Source organism: Sciurus carolinensis, chromosome 17 (assembly GCF_902686445.1).
Source record: "Sciurus carolinensis chromosome 17, mSciCar1.2, whole genome shotgun sequence".
In the NCBI taxonomy this organism is placed as follows: Eukaryota; Metazoa; Chordata; class Mammalia; order Rodentia; family Sciuridae; genus Sciurus; species Sciurus carolinensis.
In genome coordinates this window covers 25,877,208-25,896,172 of record NC_062229.1, presented here as the reverse complement: position 1 = coordinate 25,896,172, position 18,965 = coordinate 25,877,208, and the positions used below count along the sequence as shown (strand labels likewise).

Sequence of the window (18,965 nt, the reverse complement as noted above, 5' to 3'; positions counted from 1 at the left end):
TTTTATGGAAAATACGTTATGGCCTGCCATTAACAGTGTTGCCAAGGACAGCAATTTTTTTTTCTGTCTTTGAATGTGAAACTTAATAGATGGTAGAGCATCAAAATGGAAGGACAATTCTGTGTTGCTTTTCTCTTTATTGGGAGAAATCCATAACCTCATCATCTGAGCTTATAATCCCTGCCACAGCCATTTTCTGTTCTAATCATCATTTAATTGTTGCTGTCATATGATAGCTTGTCACTCATAAAACAACTTTCTGTCCCAGCACTTAATTTACTATCTAAATTTTTACACAGCCAAGCCTTTAAGTTCTGATTAAGCCAGTGCAGAATGCACTTCTAGGTAGCCACTGCCCTTTACTCCCTGTGAACCAGTTGTTCATTCAGCTGGTGCCCTATTGTACATTTGTTGGGTTAATTCAGCCTGTATTCCTGGGTTGGTAATTTTATCTTTTAATTCTCCAAACTCCAGTTTTGCGGGTAGAATGTAAATACCTGTATATCAGGATAGTGTTTTCTAATACAAGCAATATCAAAGTGGTATGTTGATTATGACTTGTTATTAATTCAACCCCAAAGCTTCTTGAGAGCTAGTTTTTCATTATATGGAGAGGTACCCAAGGGCGAAAACAGGAAGGGACCCGTAGTTTAAATTCTTAAGATATGGATGACAGATTCTACCTTTTGCCTTGGACAAATCTCTTCACTTTTTGGAGCCTTGATTTCCTCATCTGTCAAACAGGAGGAAAAATATCTACCTCACAAAGTTGCTATGAGGTACTGAATATAAAAATGCTTCCTATCCATGCTGTAGAAGAATCACTCCAGATTATATAATAATTGAAAAAGGTCATACATATTTTAGCAAAGAGAGCTAGCATTTACCTCGTAACCAAGTAAAAACAGTATTGCTGACTGAGCCTACATCGTGTGCCTCCTCTTTTGATGTAATAAGCCAAAAAATATTTCGTCTGGTTTTAAGCAAGTTTCTTAGACTTAATCACCAGTTTATAGGAAATACAGGAGACATAGGATCAAGATAAAAGATGCCATAAGAAATAGGAAAATTCAGAACATGGGATATTATCTTAGAAAATTGCCCTGGATTCTTCAGAAAGTAATGATGGAAAGGGGAGTGATCATTATTGATGCTGGGTAAGTGTACTGGGAGCTTCCTATATTATTCTCTGCTTTTGCATATGTATGAAAGTTTCCATAATAAAAGGAAATTTAAAGTTTTTTTTAAATCATAAAAAGTTGAGGATTTTTTTTTTTTTAATAAAGAGCCATAAGATACTAAGAGCCAGAAATACACAAATTCCTGCTTGATTTTTTTCAGAGGTCAAAAGCAGTTCAACAGAGGAGGAATATCCTTTTCAACAAATGCTACTGGAGCAATTGGCTATTCATAAGGGGTCCCCCCCCCCAACATCTTTCAGGACTAGGACTAAGTAAAAAATTCACAGATTTCATCAAAAGCAAGTTTCATAAAAGGGGAAAATGATAAATCAGACCTCAACAAAATTAAGATACTTTTCTTCGCAAAGATCCTTTTAAGAGAATGAAAAGACATTACAGACTGGGAGAGAGATTTGCAGATCATATACCCATCGAAGTATTTTTATCTAGACTACATAAAGAACTCTGGAAACTTACTACTAAAAAATCCAATTAGAAATGCACAAGATACCAACAGACATTTTACTGAAGTATAGATGGCAAATAAATGAAAAGATGTTCAACATCATTATCCATTAGGAAAATGCAAATTAAAATCATGAGATACTTCTATGCACCTATTGTACTTAGGTAACTTTTTTTTTTAAAAAGGGATTGCACCAGTTCTGACAAGGATGTGGAGAAACTGGATATCATATATTGCTGGAAATGTAAAATAGTATAACCACTTTGGAAAATAATTTGGCATCTTATAAAACTGCACTTAACTATATGCCTCAGTAATTCCACTCCCTAGCATTTGTCCCAGGAAATGAAAGCCTGAAAGCTTATGTTCACAAAAAGACTTGTACATAATGTTCATACAATCTATATTCTTAATATTCAAAACCTTTAGGCATCAGGTGGTTAAACTATGGTATGTCTATACCATGGAGAACTTAGTACTTGGCAATAAGACATGACCTACAGATTGTCACAACTAGAATGGATTTCTAGGAATTAATGTTCAGTGAAACTATCCATTTCAAAATGTCACATACTGTATGATTACATTTATATGATATTCTCAAAATGACAAAATGATAGAGGCAAAAGGTTAATAGTTGCCATATGTTCGGAATGATGGGAGGGACAAAGGGGAGAGAATTGGGTGTAACAATAAAAAGGCAGCACCAGGGAGGTTGGTGATGGAACAGTTGGGTATCCTGATTGTGGTGATTACACAAATCTTATGTAATACAGTGACAAACACATAGGCACACTTCTACCAATATGATTGCTGATTCTGATATTATAGTTTATGTAAGATGTAACCATTGGGGGAGCCATAACGAAATACAGTTGTGAAACTGATTTGGAAAAAAACAGCTTTGAATTGTGTTTCAGGACATTTGGAGGAATTTGAATATTGACTGTATATTAGATGGTTTTAGAGAATTACTGTTAGTTTCCTTACCTGTGGTGATGATGGTGTTTGGAGAATATTCTTAAGGGATGCATGCTATTTGGAATGAAGTGTTTTGATGTTTACAGCTTTCTGAAAAGATAACGTTAAATAGAGATAAGGCAAACATAGCATAATGTTAATTATTGAGCCCAGATGGAGGATACGGGTATTCTTTATATAATTCTTTTAACTTTTCTGTACCATTTGATATTTTCAAAATAAAATGCTTTGGGGAAAATTATCTGGACTTTATAGATTAATGCTTTGAACTTCAGACTCCCGGGTGCACGCTGTGCACGAGCCACTTGCCCATTCTGGGAATGTCCTGTCATTCCTTCCCAAAACCAAGGGCTTCTGGTGCACGCGCACTCGCCCCACAAGTGCATCAGCCTTCTCCCTGGTCCTGGAAGATGTTGTACACCCATCGAGAAGAAGGCTCCTCCGAGATTCCTAGAGAGGCCAGCCTGGCGAGCTGGGATCTGGGAGCCGGAAGCCCATCCCGAGGTACTTCCTGTCCGGTCATTGTTCTCGCGCCTGGAAGGGCAGGGGTTTCGGAGGGCCAGCTTCTTCTTCTTGAGCGTGTGCGTCCGAGCCCAGCCTCTGAACTACACATGGTGAGCCGATCGTCAGGGTATCCAGGAACCATGGGGAGCAGGGCGGGTACCTGGAGTGGCGGTCCCGAAGCGGCCCAGGAGTCCTTCTCTCGGGACTTAGCTGCGGCGATCCTGGAGCGGCTCTGCTCCCCGCCGCTTCGCAGTCCGGGCGGCAGCCTGACGGGTGCTTGGCGGGCAGAGGACAGAGGTGCACCGCTCAGGGGCCAGGAGGATCCCCGAGACCCGGCACAAGGGCCTACTGGTGGAGGAAACTGATTGCCATGTTCGGAAGTGGGGAAAGGACATTAAAAGGGAAGCCTTTGATAGAGGACTCTCTCGCCTAGGGCTGGGGGATCCATTTGAATCTTATCAGAAGTCTGATGAGAGTACACAAAGTAGACATTCTTGTCTACAAGATGAACGGGTCTTAAAGGCCATCCTATCAGGTAGAATTAAGCTAGTCTTGGAAATCTCCAAATATTTTAGTCACGGATATCTTAAATTCCAGAATTAAGATTGTCGTAGGAATGTAAATATATTTCATTGCTCTAGAAATTCAGTTGTGTGATAAATTGCCAGTAAGTTAACATAGAAAACCGAATGTGATCATTTCAGCTGCCAAAAGGGATTTAATAAAATTTAGCTTTTTTTTTTTTTCTTTAGTAAAACATCCAAAGAGGAATAGAAAAATTCATTCTCCTCATATATATCTAAAATAGTGACATTATTTGACTCACAAAATCAAAAACCCTGTTGGCTTATCTGTGGTCAGGGGATCCTGTTAATTAGTGGTGGTGTGACTTGAGTTGATGTGGTGCTTCTGGAAAGCAATTTGACAACATGTTCCAACTACACAGTCCTTAAGCATGATTCCCTCTCTTTATTCTAAAGGAATAATGGAGCAGAAGAAAAAACTTTACCCATAAAATTCCTTAACATTTAGGAGGAAAATACACTGAAAATAGTCAAGACTCCATTTACTAAAGGAATGGTTCATTAATGGGGTATAGTTAAGTAAATTATAATATAGCCCTGACTTAGAATACTCTGCCAGACTGAGGCATGTATGAACTATATATTGAAAGAACACCAAGACTATGGTGAAATAAGGAGATTAAGTTCATAAAGCAAATAGTGCAACTTGCTGAACAGTGCACAAGTGTGTTCTAAAGTATGATTTAGAAAAATAAGTGCACATATGAATGTAAATAACAGAAAAAGAACTAGGATGTCCTCCTAGACTGATGACTAATTTCTGTGTGTACATATGTGTATAAGAAATACATTTAATGTTTTATGTTTGTGAAAACATAACTCACTTTTTAAAATGTGTGTTTTTAAGTGAGAGTGAAAATTTAAGAATACCATAGATTATCGTTACCTTGTCTTTTGGGGATGGGGGGGTTGTTGCTCACTTTTTGTCCCCCAGTGCAGGGGATTGAACCCTGCACTTTGTGTGTGCTAGGCTAGTACTCTACCACTGAGCTAAGCCCTGAACCTCAATACTATAGGTTATTGTATAGTAAATCCAAATAAGCATAAAAAATGAAAATGTGAAAATGATATCTTTCTTTTTTTAATCTTAAGAGTAATACTTGGTCTTACTGATATTTGGAAATGTAAAAAACAAAAAGAACCTCAAAACTACTTGTAATTACACCACCTGGAGATAACCACCCACTCCTAACATGATGTATATACACTTCCAGTTTTTTGCTTGGTATTCCTTTTTCATGCTAATTTTTCATCATTGACCATAAAGAAACCGTTTTTCAAGCCACTGATGATAATTGTGAACATACCTTTCAAAAACAAAATATTTGTAATTATTGTTAGTGTGTTTGGAGATTTTCCCTGAAAAGAAATTACAACTCTATAACGAATGGTGGTTATTTCTTTGGAGGTAGGTCAAGGGTGTCTTTTCCTAATCATCTTCTATATTTTCAAGTTTTTACAATTAAAATGTTAGCCTTTAATAAAAAAAAAAAGCAATGAATGTTGCATACAGAGATTTGCATTTACATATTTATATTTTAACTCCTTCCATCTACAGAAGTAGAACATTTCTTTGTACTACAGTGATCACTGACCAGTCATTGGTGAAATTGGCTAGGGGACCGAGTGACATCCTGACAAATCTGTGCTCACTGCTAACAATGTTTTCTCGTATCTCAGTTGACAGTACTCATCTTGGCCCTGAGGAAAAAATCAAGAAGAAGCTTTTGAAACTTAAAAGATTAGATGGGGCTTGACCTCTGCAGGGTAACCCCTAGGAGTTCTTCAGCTGTGCAGAGAAGATGACTACAGAATTGAGAGAGGTCATGACCCCAGCCCCCTGGGGCCCAGTGAAGGTGAAAAAGGAGGAGGAAGAGGAGGAAAATCTCCTAAGTCAGGCATCCAGCCAACAAGCTTATTCTGAGAACATCAAAGTCTGGGCCGCACAGGAGGGGCCTCAGGCAGGCCTTGATGTATCCAAAGAGGAGGAAAAGGTAAATGATGACCTGGGAGCAAAGAGGAAGTAAAGACCTGAAAACCTCAAGTAGTTTCAGGAAGACCACTTCTCTACGCTCCAAACCCAGCATCAGCATCTTTATTTCCTGGCTAGGGCTCTGACCTTAAGTTCTTTCGAATATAATTGAGTTGTTCCTTTTGATTGATGCGTTATTCAGTTTTTGTTGTTGTTGTTGTTGTTGTTTAATTACCAAGTAGTTTTCAAACCTTCCTGTATAGATAGAATGTGGGGAACTTTTATAAAATCTTTCTGGCCCTTGTTGTAACCTATTCTAAGGAAATTAGAATCTAGGAATGAGAGCTAGTTTTTGTGTATTTAAAAACTCTTTAGATGATTGCAGTTGTAGGTTGAAAGCTCTGAGTGCTTCTTAAACTTCAATATGCCTAAGAATCAGTTGGGGTCTTATTAGAATGCTAATTTTAATTCAGGAGGCCTGGGGTATGGTCTGAGATTCTGCATTTCTCAGAAGCTCCCACAGGCCACATTTTGAGTAATGAAGCTGTAAATGATACTGTGTCCTTAATGTTTTAAAACACAACCCTTACCAGTACTAGACAAAGGAGGGCAGGAGTTTAGCTGTCTTAGAGAAGTTATATAAAAACATGATCAGACTGGGCACAGTGGTGTACACCTGAGTGGTTTCTCAGGAGGATGAGGCAGGAGGATTCCAAGTTTGAGGCCAGTCTGGGTAACTTAATGAGACCCTGTTTCAGAAAAGATGAGGAAGGGGGTGACTGAGGATCTAGCTCAGTGGTAGAGCACTTGCCTAGCATGTGAGTCCCTGGATTCTATCCCCAGTACTGCAAAACAAGAAAAAAAAAAAAAAAATATGATTAGAACCTTGCTTCTTTGATCTTTAGGACCCAGAAAAATCTTTGAAAAATACCTTCATGTGCTCTCTTGTCACATACTCATTGGCAAGTTAGGTTTGGATGCTGGAGTGAGCGATGGGATGAAATCAAAGCAGATTTCTTTTTCTGTCTAGCTCACCTTGGGGACTGGGGAAGAGGAAGATTCTGGCTTCCTTTTCCTTTTTTGTTTTTTGAAGTGTTTTGTGACCTCCAAAAATAGGTACCTGTGTTTGCATCCTCAAAGCTGTATTCACAATACCCCTACCATCAATCTCTTCATAAATGCCTGCTTGTCTATAGGATCCGAATATGTTCTGGGACATGGCAATAGTCCGAAAAGCAACACAGAAGGCCCCTGCTGCTGCTGCACCACTTGGCAGCTACTCATTACCAAGGGCTCTGGCCAAGAGTGAGATACTGGAGACTCATGAGAACCTGAACTCTCTGGGTAAGGTTTAACTCGCTTATTCAGATTCTGACCATTGGGGTTTTGTAGAATCTTTTCAGAGAGTGTGGGTGGCCATCTGGTTTGTTTCTTTGAGCAACAGAGTATTGAGGTGTTGAAAGTGCTAAGGAATACTGGATAGGATAGTTGAAGTCGCCTCTGCAATTATCTTAGGAAACGACTTATTTGCACACAATCTGAAGATACCAGACAGACATAAATTCTGAATTCTTTTAATCAGTTTTCTTTCTCAGTGCATTTCATATCTATACATATGCGTAGACACATGTTTTCTTCATATTTTTTATGGTTATTATAGGTTGGTGAGCCTGGAAGATAAGCTAGTGAAGGTAGGAAAGGTCAACTTTTGTGCTGATTTTGAAAAAATGCCCTGGAGATGTTCTGTTTTCATAGATCTTTGTGCAATTTCTGGAGGATTTTGAACAACTGTGTCAACCATAATTATGGTCAAAACTAGGTCTTTGTGGAGGACACTGATGGCTTATCACCTGGTTCTCTCCAAGCTGGACTCAGCAAAGGGTATTATTTTCTAAATGTCTTTTTTTGTATATGTGTGCTAAAAACAAATATCTTTAACATATAAAGAGCTATTACAAACTATTAGTATGAAAATAATTGTCCTATTTAAAAATATCCGTGCCAGTCACAGTGGCACATGCCTGTCTGTAATCCCAGCAGTTTGGGAAAATGATGCAGGAGGATGGCAAGTTTGAGGCCATTCTGGGCAATTTAGTGCCAGCCAATCTCAAAATAAAAAATGAAAAAGAGCTGGGGATTTAGGTCAGTGGTAAAGTGCCTCTGGGTTTAATACCAGTACCCCTCTCCCCCAAAAGAGGAAAAAAAATTTAATTAAAAATAGCTATAATACGTATGGATAAGTTCTTCTAAAATAACAGAAACAAAAATGTCCAAGAACTATATGAAAACATTTAACTTTACTGATTAAGAAAGAAAAGGCAAGTTAAAGCAACAAGACATTGCCTTCATTTATCAAATAAATGTCTTGATTGTGACAGAAGCTTGCCTGTGGAGGAGTGACATGTAATTATGGGTCAAGAATGTGGTAGCTGTGTGTCGAGGTTATAGCTCAGTGGTAGAGCACTTGCCTAGCATGTGCGTGGCACTGGGTTCAATTCTCACTACCACATATAAATAAATAAAATAAAGGTCCATTGACAACTAAAAAGTTAAAAAAAAAAAGGAAGAAAGAAATGTGGTAGCTGTGAGCCCTCAGTTGTATACATAATCACCTGGATGGCTGCCAAGGTCCCTTGTGCTCATGGTTTATGTGTCTGCCTGATAGAGACCAAATGTCTGACTATTTCATACCCACTCTCCTCCCTAGACAATGCCTTAGGCATTTGCGGACCAAATTGCTTTCTTAAACCAGTGCTGTGGAAAAGGTTAGAATCTTCACCTTTCATTTTCTTATCTTTATTTATTCCCCACACTCTCAGGAGCATCCATACTTCCTGCTTTCTGTTCCATTCTTTCTGGTGTATTCCTCTGTATGTCTCTTCTGTCTCCTTGCTTTATCATCCATGCATAGTCAGCTCCAAGAGCTGTACCTATTCATGAGGAACAACCAGTTTTCCTTCTCTGCCTCTTACCTCAAGACCATGTTCCCACCCAAGACTTAACTTTTTGTGCTGCAGGCCATTTCCAGAGCAGCAGGTAATAGAAACACCAAGCTCTAGGAATTGTGAGAGAGACCTGAGTATAATTGTTGCCCTGCCTCTAATAATTCTAGTCTGAAATAAGTCCCTTCTCTCTCTTGACCTGTGTTTCATATTCTACAAACTAGGGTACATTGATTTAGTAAGATACAGGATTTGTTAAAGGCCTACTTCCTATGCAATTTGCAGTAAAAGAAGGGCTAAGGAAAAAGAATTGAGTAAGACACAGTCTTATCTACTTTCATTGCCCACACAATTGAAGAACAGTTTCATCTTAATGATAAGTCATATGCAGGTTGAGCATCCCTAATCCAAAAGTTCAAAGTGCTCCAAAATCCAGAACTTTTTGAGTGCCATCTTGACACCCAAAGTGGAAAATTTACACTTTCCTCAAGTGACTGGTTACAGTCAAAACACAGGTACACTAAAAATGTATAAAATTACCCTCATGCCATGTGTATGTAAGACACAATTGAATTCCATGTTTATACTTGGATCCCATCCCCCAGATACCTCATTTATGTATATATATTCAAATATTCTAAAATCTGAAAAATCCTAATCACTTCTAGGCATAAGCATTTTGCATAAGGAATGCTCAACCTATGATGTACATTTGGAAATGGTCACTGGGTTTTAAATGTCTGAGTTTTAATTAATGTTGAATTAAAGTTTATTCACTTAAGAACTTTTTTACACCTTAAGCATAATTTACTGTACTTTGATCTGTAAATTTAGAAATTTTTTTATAAAAGTAAGAACATTTATTCTTTTTCCCTAATTCATGTTCATTAAGCATCAAGTTTTATAGATTATAAATTTTTAAACAATTAACTCCACCTGTATGTCAGCTTTCCTTGACAAAATACTAAACTGTTCCTTGACACAGGAAAATAGTGAAGGCTTACCATACTCAATTTCTTCTTCAATCCCTTCTACTGTAGTTGCTTGTCATCATAGCAACTCCCATCCCCTAAAGGTTCATCTTTCCTCTGACCCCCAGTAACACCATTCATCAGAATGAAAGTTACTGCAGACACCAAAAATACTATGTCCCATGCATTGTGCTGAGCAGTTGACAGAGTAATTCCATTAGTCCTCTAACAGCCTTTTGAGGTAGATAGTATTATTATCCTTGTTTCAGAGATTAGGACACTGAGGCACAAAAAAGTTTGTTAGCCCAAAGTCATGCAGCTAGTTAGTAATAAAGTGGGGATTTGAAACCAGGCAGTCTGGCTCCAGAGTTCATGTTTTTAACCTCTGAGCTACACAGCCTCACAATGTTTTGGATGCTTTTGACTTCTGTGAATGTCTTGACATCCACCATGATCTTTCAGTAAGACCTAAGTTGGTAGGTCTTTGTTCACAGAGAGAGCCTCTGTCTAATCAAATGGGGGATTGAAAGTAATCCACACCAGTAACTCAGGTAGAAAGGCAAGCCCAGGGAGAGGCTGGTGTCCTTTGTAACTGGTCTTAGTGTGAGATCCTTACAAAATTACCTTCATGCCATGTGTATAAGGAGGGGTCTGAAGCATGGACTTCTTTGGAATGAGTCAGTGGGTTAATATGGAGGTAAGTGGACTAGCCAAAAAGACCATAAGTGAGTGATTCAGTGCTAGGTATGGGGCAGGGCACAGTCCCTGCAGAAGACTCTGCAGAGCAGGAGTAACATGAGGGGATTCCTTCCTTTAATGAAGCCAATTTGCAAAGATTATGAAGTCACATATGTCCTGGCCTTTTTGACTTGATGATATTTTTTGTCTAGACCAGAATAAGCTAACATTTATATTTTCCTTTTTTCATTTCAGGTGCTGAAACCAAGAATGTACAGTTACTGGTTCCAAAATCTGAGATATGTGATGAAACTGAAAAATCCCTCATAATGTCAGGAAAAATCCAGGAAGTTGATGATCAAGGACCTGAATTCAGAGAATTATGTGAAACAGGGAACATGGCAAAGAGGCAGAAACTAAAGAGGGAAAAGAAAGATTTCAGACAACTGACAGCGAAGGATTGTCACCCACCTGAAAACTTCAAAGAAGAGAAAGACCAAAAAAGTAAGAAATCTGGGGGGAAATATAGCCTTAGTTCTGGCTCTATTAAAAATCAGAAAATCCAGCCAGGGCAGAAGCCTTTTATGTGTAGCGTATGTGGAAAAGGCTTTAGTCAGAGTGCAAACCTTGTTGTGCATCAGCGAATCCACACTGGGGAGAAGCCCTTTGAGTGCCATGAGTGTGGGAAGGCCTTTATTCAGAGTGCAAACCTCGTGGTACATCAGAGAATCCACACTGGACAGAAACCTTACGTTTGTGCAAAATGTGGGAAAGCTTTCACTCAGAGTTCAAATCTGACTGTCCATCAAAAAATCCACTCCTTAGAAAAAACCTTTAAGTGCAGTGAATGTGAGAAAGCCTTCAGTTACAGCTCACAACTTGCCCGGCATCAGAAAGTTCACATTACAGAAAAGTGCTATGAATGCAACGAATGTGGAAAGACATTTACTCGAAGCTCAAACCTCATTGTCCACCAGAGGATCCACACCGGGGAGAAGCCCTTTGCTTGTAATGATTGTGGCAAAGCCTTCACCCAGAGTGCAAATCTTATCGTCCATCAGCGAAGCCATACTGGTGAGAAGCCATATGAGTGTAAAGAGTGTGGGAAAGCCTTCAGTTGTTTTTCACACCTTATTGTGCACCAGAGAATTCACACTGCAGAGAAACCTTACGACTGCAGTGAATGTGGAAAAGCCTTCAGTCAGCTCTCTTGCCTTATTGTCCACCAGAGAATTCACAGTGGGGATCTTCCTTACGTGTGTAATGAGTGTGGGAAGGCCTTCACGTGTAGTTCATATTTACTTATTCATCAGAGAATCCATAATGGGGAAAAACCTTACACGTGTAACGAGTGTGGCAAGGCCTTCAGGCAGAGGTCGAGCCTTACTGTGCATCAGAGAACCCACACTGGGGAGAAGCCCTACGAGTGTGAGAAGTGCGGTGCAGCTTTCATTTCAAACTCACACCTCATGCGACATCACAGAACCCATCTTGTTGAATAAGAAAGGGGGAGGAAGACCTTCAGCTGCTGGTCATAATGTACTACCCGCCAAATTAGACACCTCTTTGCAGTTTTCTGTCTCTGTAAAAACAAGGTATGGTTTTCAGGAAGGCAGCACAAATAAACACTTCAGAGGTTAATTTAAAGAGGCTAAGCAAAAGAAAAACTAAGCACCTAAAGGCAAGGACTTTGGTTTAACTCTATCCTAAGCAGTCATGTTTTCTGAAATGGAATGTGACTTTCTTAGAAATGGGTCATACAAAGCTAGTTGATAAAGAGTCTATTTGGGAAAAGGTCTTTTTTGCTTAATTTTGTTTTTTAAAATTGGCAATTGCTTGAGCAACAGGAAGGTGGTTTTCCTTTTAGAATTCCGGAGCTCCAACCTTTCTATTGTAGTATTCTGGGTTAAGTGATGACTAGTTAAGGAAACCATTTGGGGTAGGCATTCAACAGCGACTCATCTGTGAATATGAGCTTTATATTCCCTAGGTTATTTTTAAAAAAATCAATCAAAAAAAAATACCACTCCTAAAATGAACAGAAATTTGAAACAACTGTTTCCTTTGTTGTTTATGCCTCCTGAACCTTGGTTTAGTAAAGTTCTGGGGACTTCATATGAGTCTCTTCTGACTATTCCACAGTCTGCAAGGCCTGGTGCTCAAGGATTGATGGCGACAACACAGCAGTTACATTCATTTGCTAAGGTTGACAACTCCCTTTAAATAGCTCCACCTGGCCCCCCAATTCGCATTGCATCATTTTAGGTGAGATGCATCTAGCATGCCCCTGCTCTGATAGAAGAGTCAAAGAATAAAACTTGCCTAGAGACATACTCAGGTTGCCTCTGCTCTTACTCTGCTCAAGCCCAGCTTGGGATCTTGGTATAGGTTTCATTCTCACTTTCTGGATGGTATTTAGAAGAAATGGTAGAACTCTTCTAATTCTGAGAGGGCTAAAGAGGGGAGTGAAGAGAGAGGGAGGAGGCAGAGTGGGATTCCTAAGGGGTTAATTTGGTTCTTAATAAATTGAGAGGTGTTGGAATGTGAAAACGTCTAGAAGGTTGAAGAAACTGGCTAAGGTAAGGTAAGAGATCTTTCTTGTTAAGCCTGATTCCTGGGAAAATTATTCATAAAACTATGCAATAGGTAGAGTTCTGTAATAACACTGCCTTGTATTTATGTAAAACTTATACTTTGTTGTTTGCCTTCATGTATAGAATGATGATACCTGGCAGTGATTTCATGCTTTCCCGTAGACCATTACCTTCATCCTTAGAACATTGCAGAGTTGTTTTCTCATTTACTTGAAAGTGGTCTGTAACATGAGGCCAAGTAAGAAGTGACTGCCTGCATCCAGTTCTGGGACCTGCTGCTATCTGTAATCTTTATCCAGACCTGTGAGGGAACCTGAGAAAAGGGTATGTAGTCTCATTTTCAGGTGAGGAGGCTGAGGTGGTAGATTTGGGTGTGTTTTAGGTGGTGTGACCAGGAGTAGCAAATTTAGTACTAGAATTTTGGTCTCCTGATTTCTGGGTCTATCTCCTCACCCCATTCCAGCACATTCCAATAGCATTCCAATAATTAGAAACATTGAGTCTGGTGATAAGCAATCTGGTGCAGCTCTCATCAAGAAGTTCCATGCTTTTATTGTCTTTTTTCTGTAAGACTAAATAATATAAATCACATAGTGTTTTCTAGTTTACAGAGCACTTTTAATGTACAGAAGGCATACAGAAGAAAGCTTATTATTTTCCTGTTACCTTTTTTTCTGCTTCTAGAAGTCTTTTGTCAAAGTACATGCACCATTGTTTCTCAGTTTCATTCTATTCATAGAGATACAGATACAAGAAATCAAAAGAATTCAAAAGTAGGACTCAAAAATACTGATGTCCTCATTGACCCTAACGGTGATTGTTCTGCCCTCTGTCTAGGAGCAAAGACCCAAGGATAACACTTAAGTTTCTCTGCTGTGACTAGGAATAAGTTAGTTCTTTCCTCCCTGCCTGATCAGGTAGCTCAGAATGTCAAGAGAGCAAGCCTGAGGATTTGAGATGGCTTTGTGAAGTTGACCCACCAAGAGACCAAAATACTTTATGACCATTACAACAAGTTAATATGTTTTAACTTCACATCCTATATTCATGGATGATTGTAATATCCTGGCTACAGATTTCCATTCTTGGATGGAAAGTCACCCAGTGATTCTGATGCAGAGCTAGGTATGGGATTCACTCATCCAAGCTTGAAGTAAAGCAATGGTTTTCAACCTTGGTTGCATGTTAGAAATCACCCAGAGTACTTTAAAAACTTGCCACATCCATGCCTCATTTTTTTTTTTAAAACCCTGGAGGGAACCACTACAGGCTTAGAATGTATGATCAAAGATGGGAAGGAGGTTCCATTGTAAGGATCTGTGTATGTAGTGTTAGCAAAACAGAACACTTATTCTGAATTAGCTGGATTAGGTGTCCTTTAGTGCCCCTGCCAAACTAGTTGTTTGGATTATGTGACCTTATTTGTATTTAAGTGAATATACCAAACATTTTAATTTATATGAGCAAACCAAGTTTTACATACCACACTTTTATGTATGTATTATGACTTTTTACATTTCTACTTTAATTTTATCTTCAGATCTGGGTTTCTGCAATCCCATACCCAGGTTCAGAACCTCCAGCCCTACCCAAATGGTGTGAACCAAGTAGATTACTAACAACAACTCTTCCCAATTTATTTACAACCTTCAAAATAAATTACAACCTGTGATTTTCCTTACAGTTACTAATAGGGGAAGAGTGTTTGTTGTCAAAATTGGGTTAAGTTTCCTGTTCCTTTGGGTCATCTCCCTTCTCCATTGGCTGGCCTTGTTAGAAGGGTTGAGAACTCCAAAGTTCCATTTCCCAAAGTTGCTGAGAGTTATCAGACTTTATTTATCAAAGAGCTCTGTGCTAGGCTTGTGCTAACAGAGCAGGAGGTTGGACATGGTGGCACACACTTATAATTCCACTGCTTGGGAACTTGAGGCAAGAGGATTACAAGTTCATGACCAGCCTGGGCAATTTAGTGAGACCCTGTCTCAAAATAAATAAAAAACTGGGGTTGTAAGTCAGTGGTAGAGCACTCCTGGGTTCAGCCCCAGTACTGCAAAAACAAAACAAAACAAAAAAAACAACTAGGAAATATGTCTCAAATGACACCACTAGATGTGTGTTAAGTGGAGCACAATGATGCAAGACTGATAGTGAAATCACTACAGGTAGTTTGAGACACAGGAGAAAGACTTCATCAACCCCTAATACGAACACACATATATACATATTTACCTCAGAACCAATATCCATGAATACTTGCTGGCTCCAGAATAGGTGTCTTTGCTCTGAATCTCCTTCCTTGCCTAGGCAGTTGTCCCTCTTGCACATCTGACAGTTCACTTGCTCCCTCATCCAGTGTTCCTAACCTTCTTGGAGTTGCAGCTCTTTTAAGAATCTCATGGAGATTGTGAATGCGCTTCCTAAGAAATGCCTATTCAACTTCATGCTCCTTTGTAGTGTCATACAGACTTCCTGAAGGAAATCCATAAATCCTGTAGGGATTAACATCTCACCTGAAGTTGCATTGCATAATCACCTATGAGACTTTTTTAAATGGAGGTCAGATTATCGTTATCTCTTTTGAGTATTGCCAAATACAACCTTTAAATCTTGCTGTTCCCAGTTCCCTCCCTGTGGCATTGCATCCACTACGTGGAAGACCCAGATGAGATTCCCAGGAGGCATTCCAGTTTCCTGTGTATCTCTTGTCCATTAAGAAAACAGTGTGGGTCCTCTTTGACACATCTTGTGCAAGATCCTGGAGTGCCAAAGCAAACAAGGTCAACTAACCCTGTTGTGTCTCATGTGAAAGTGTCAGGATCCGTGACATGGTTTGCTCAGCTCTTCATAATCTTCCCGGCCTTATCTCTACTTCCTCATACCTTTTGCTGCAGCGTAGAGGCTTGTGCTTGCTCTTCTCTGTGCCTTGCTCCCGCCTTCCACAGTGCCTCTATCACATTACCACCACTTCCTCCTATCCATCCCCTCCTAGCTTCCCTAAGATTTGGTTTCAATCCCTGTCTTTGGGAAACCTTTTACTGTCCTGTGGACAAGGGCATATGAAATATATTTAGAAGTATAAAAAAGCATGATATAGTATGTATCCAGATTTTAAGTTTTAAAGTGAAAAAAATGTCTGCTCGGCAGCTCGAGTCTGAGGCAGGAGGATTCGAGTTCATAGTCAGACTCAGCAATTTAGCAAGGCTCTAAGCAACTTGGCAAGACCCTGTCTCAAAATACGAATTAAAAAGGGCTGCAGATGTGACTCAGTGGTTTAAGCGCCCCTGGTTCAATCCCTAATACAAAAAAAATTTTTTTGGATTCAAAATTACATATAGTACAGTTCTCAATTTGTGTTGTTGTTACTTTTACTGACTACTATTAAAAAGTATTTAGACCAGTTACCTGAAGGAGATACAAGAAAATGTATGTGGTTTAGTGACTTTTTCACAGCCATACAGATGGTAAATTCTAGAGGGTACACTTAAACATAGGTATGCTTGGATAATAGAAGATGGGTAATTAAAAGGTTTTTTTTAAAAAGTAATTTCCATAAGAAATTTTATAATCAAAAATAAATTATATTTACATATTTCATTTTATTGAATTAATTATGAACAGTATCGCAGTTCCCTCTTGTATACAATGTTGGATATATTCTTCCCTTGTCTTCTACATCCTTGCCTTTGACATTGGCAAGTCTGATAATTCTAAAATACTGTTCTGTAACCATATTCTTTTATGCTTTGATTTGTCTGAAATTTAAAAATAAACAGTATGGGGGCTGGGGTTGTGACTCAGTGGTAGAGCACTTGCCTAGCACACGTGAGGCCCTGGGTTCAATCCTCAGCGCCACATAAATTTTTTTTTTTAAATAAAGGTATTGTGTCCACCTACAACTAAAAATTATATTAAAAATAATACTAAAAAATAAACAGTATGAATGTTATGATCACATAAATATTGTTGAATCTAGACCTTTACTTTGTATTTCCTTTTTGGGACAGCTTTTTGTTTTCACTGAAGTTTCTATTTGTCTTTCTTTTCACTTTGTACTGTTTGCTTTTAGCACTTCGGTCATTTACAAATTCTCCATCCAATTAGATAACTCTGTTGAGTACCCCTCCTCCACTTCCCTGTACATTTCCCTTCCAGGTACGTAAGCCTCCTGCTCCAGTCTGGCACGGGTGCCCTCTTTGCTTACTGTCTTTACTTCCTCATTTCACTGCAGCACATCTTCAAGTAATTTGGCAAAGAGTGTATGGAAGGCAAAGTTGTTGAGTCCTTGTCCATCTCAGACTTTTAAGACATGCTTGATTGGTAGTTTGACTGAATCTTGAATTTTAGGTGGAAGAATTTCCTCAGAAGAGATTATAACATCACTGACTTAGAACATCTTCTATTGCTAATGAGAGGTCTGAGTTCAGCCTGATTATTATTCCCTGAAGAATCAGTACTGTTTATATTTTAGTGATCTATTCCCACACCCCCATGCCTCTATATTTTTAAAGTCTTATCTTTTTCCTTGGTGTATTCAGTTCCCTGATGCATTGAGAATTTTCAGTATAGTGACTTGGGTATTTCTCTTGGAAGATTTCTTGTTATATACATGACAGATCCCTCTTCACATTTTTTTTTTTCCTGTTTTTACTCTGTGGATTCCTGTCAATTAAATGTTGACCCTTTTGGATTGATCCTCAACTGCTTCCTTGTCTTGTGTCACCTTTGGGGGACATATCTTGATTATTTTTCAGCATTTCTTAAGGTTTGTTTTAAAATTTTTATAGCAATTAGTTTAATTCCTAAGAGCCTTTTCTCTTTGTATGTTTCTTTTTCTTTCTCTCTTTTTTATTTTCTTTTTTTTTTTGTAACGTACTATTCTCATTTTACAGATACCTTTCAAAGTTCTCTAAGTTTTTGTTGTTGTTGTTTTCTTTGTTAGTGTTAGGCATGAAACCCAGTTCTTGCACATGCTAGGTGAGTACTGTACCACTGAGATATACCCCTCAGTCCCTCTCTGAGTATTCTAATTAGAAGGTTTTTCTTGGGGCTGGGGAGATAGCTCAGTCGGTAGAGTGCTTGCCTTGTAAGCACAAGGCCCTGAGTTCGATCCCCAGCACCCCCCCCAAAAAAAAAAGAAGGTTTTTCTTAAAAGTTTTTTCTGACACATGTACCCTCTTCATGTACCTGCCCCTGAGTCCTTTTTTGTTTAGTTTGTTTACTCACATTGGGGATTTTCCTCATGTATGTTCTGGCACTACTCTCTCACACACATGCATGTGTCAAAAGTTCAATTGAAAGCTAGACATGGTGACACGCATCTGTAATCTCAGCTACCTGGGAGGCTGAGACAGGAAAATCACTTAAGTCCAGAAATTCAAAGCCAGCATGGGAAGATAACAAGACCCCATCTAAACATTTTTTAAAAGGGCACAATTGAGACCTCTGTAGAAGGATTTACCCACTGAAGGCTTTCTTCTGGAGTGACTGGTAGAGAACAAACTATTTTCCTGGAAACCGCTAAATACCAGAATGCAGAATCTTTTGCTTGGAGTGCTTACATTTCCTTGGCAAAAGATCCTTTAATATTTTTGTGTGGGTTCAGATGTTGCTAAGTGATTCTCTTAAAGTGGGAGAAAAGGGAGTTGTGTGTTATTACAACAAACTTTCAGTTAATCCTACTTCTCCCTTCTTGCTTGCCTTCTCTGGGGTTTGTCAGGTTGATCAACTGTCTCCTTCATTTTATCACCCTCAGCAAGAATAATAATAACAAGAAGATACTCAGAATAACAGTAAATGAATAATGCAAGGTATCAAAGTTCTACAAAGCTGTTTTCTAAAATGTACATGCATAGAAAAGACTGAAAGGAAAGATTAGTTAGTGGTTAGACTGGGGTAAGTGCTTACTGCTTAGATTTTCCTACATTGTCTTTCCTATAGTGAGCCTGAATTACTTTTATTATCTGGAAGGAAAAGGTTTAATAAAAGGAAAAGTACATGGCTTGTTCAGAGTGGTGAGACTTTCTTAAGCATGAACTGGGTTGTGAAGAAAAACAGTAAGAGTCTGGATTAATAAGGTGCCCAGTTACCAAGGA

At 38.9% G+C, this 18,965-nt stretch overlaps 1 protein-coding gene across 1 annotated transcript; it reads left to right on the top strand.

Moving 5' to 3' along the window:
* Nucleotides 1–3,142: 3,142 nt before the first annotated feature.
* Znf35 (zinc finger protein 35) lies at nucleotides 3,143–17,992 on the top strand. Its single transcript, XM_047531288.1, has 4 exons — nucleotides 3,143–3,242; nucleotides 5,397–5,710; nucleotides 6,885–7,032; nucleotides 10,535–17,992. The coding sequence occupies exons 2-4, from the start codon at nucleotides 5,519–5,521 to the stop codon at nucleotides 11,779–11,781; spliced, it is 1,587 nt and encodes a 528-aa protein (XP_047387244.1). The 5' UTR covers nucleotides 3,143–3,242; nucleotides 5,397–5,518; the 3' UTR covers nucleotides 11,782–17,992.
* The last annotated feature ends 973 nt before the right edge of the window (nucleotides 17,993–18,965 follow it).

Bases quoted from the DNA above. Each gene is read 5' to 3' on its own strand.
- Znf35 (XM_047531288.1), top strand. From the start codon at position 5,519: ATGACTACAGAATTGAGAGAGGTCATGACCCCAGCCCCCTGGGGCCCA. The intron at 5,711-6,884 runs GTAAATGATGAC...GCTTGTCTATAG, and splicing joins TATCCAAAGAGGAGGAAAAG to GATCCGAATATGTTCTGGGA. The intron at 7,033-10,534 runs GTAAGGTTTAAC...TTTTCATTTCAG, and splicing joins TGAGAACCTGAACTCTCTGG to GTGCTGAAACCAAGAATGTA.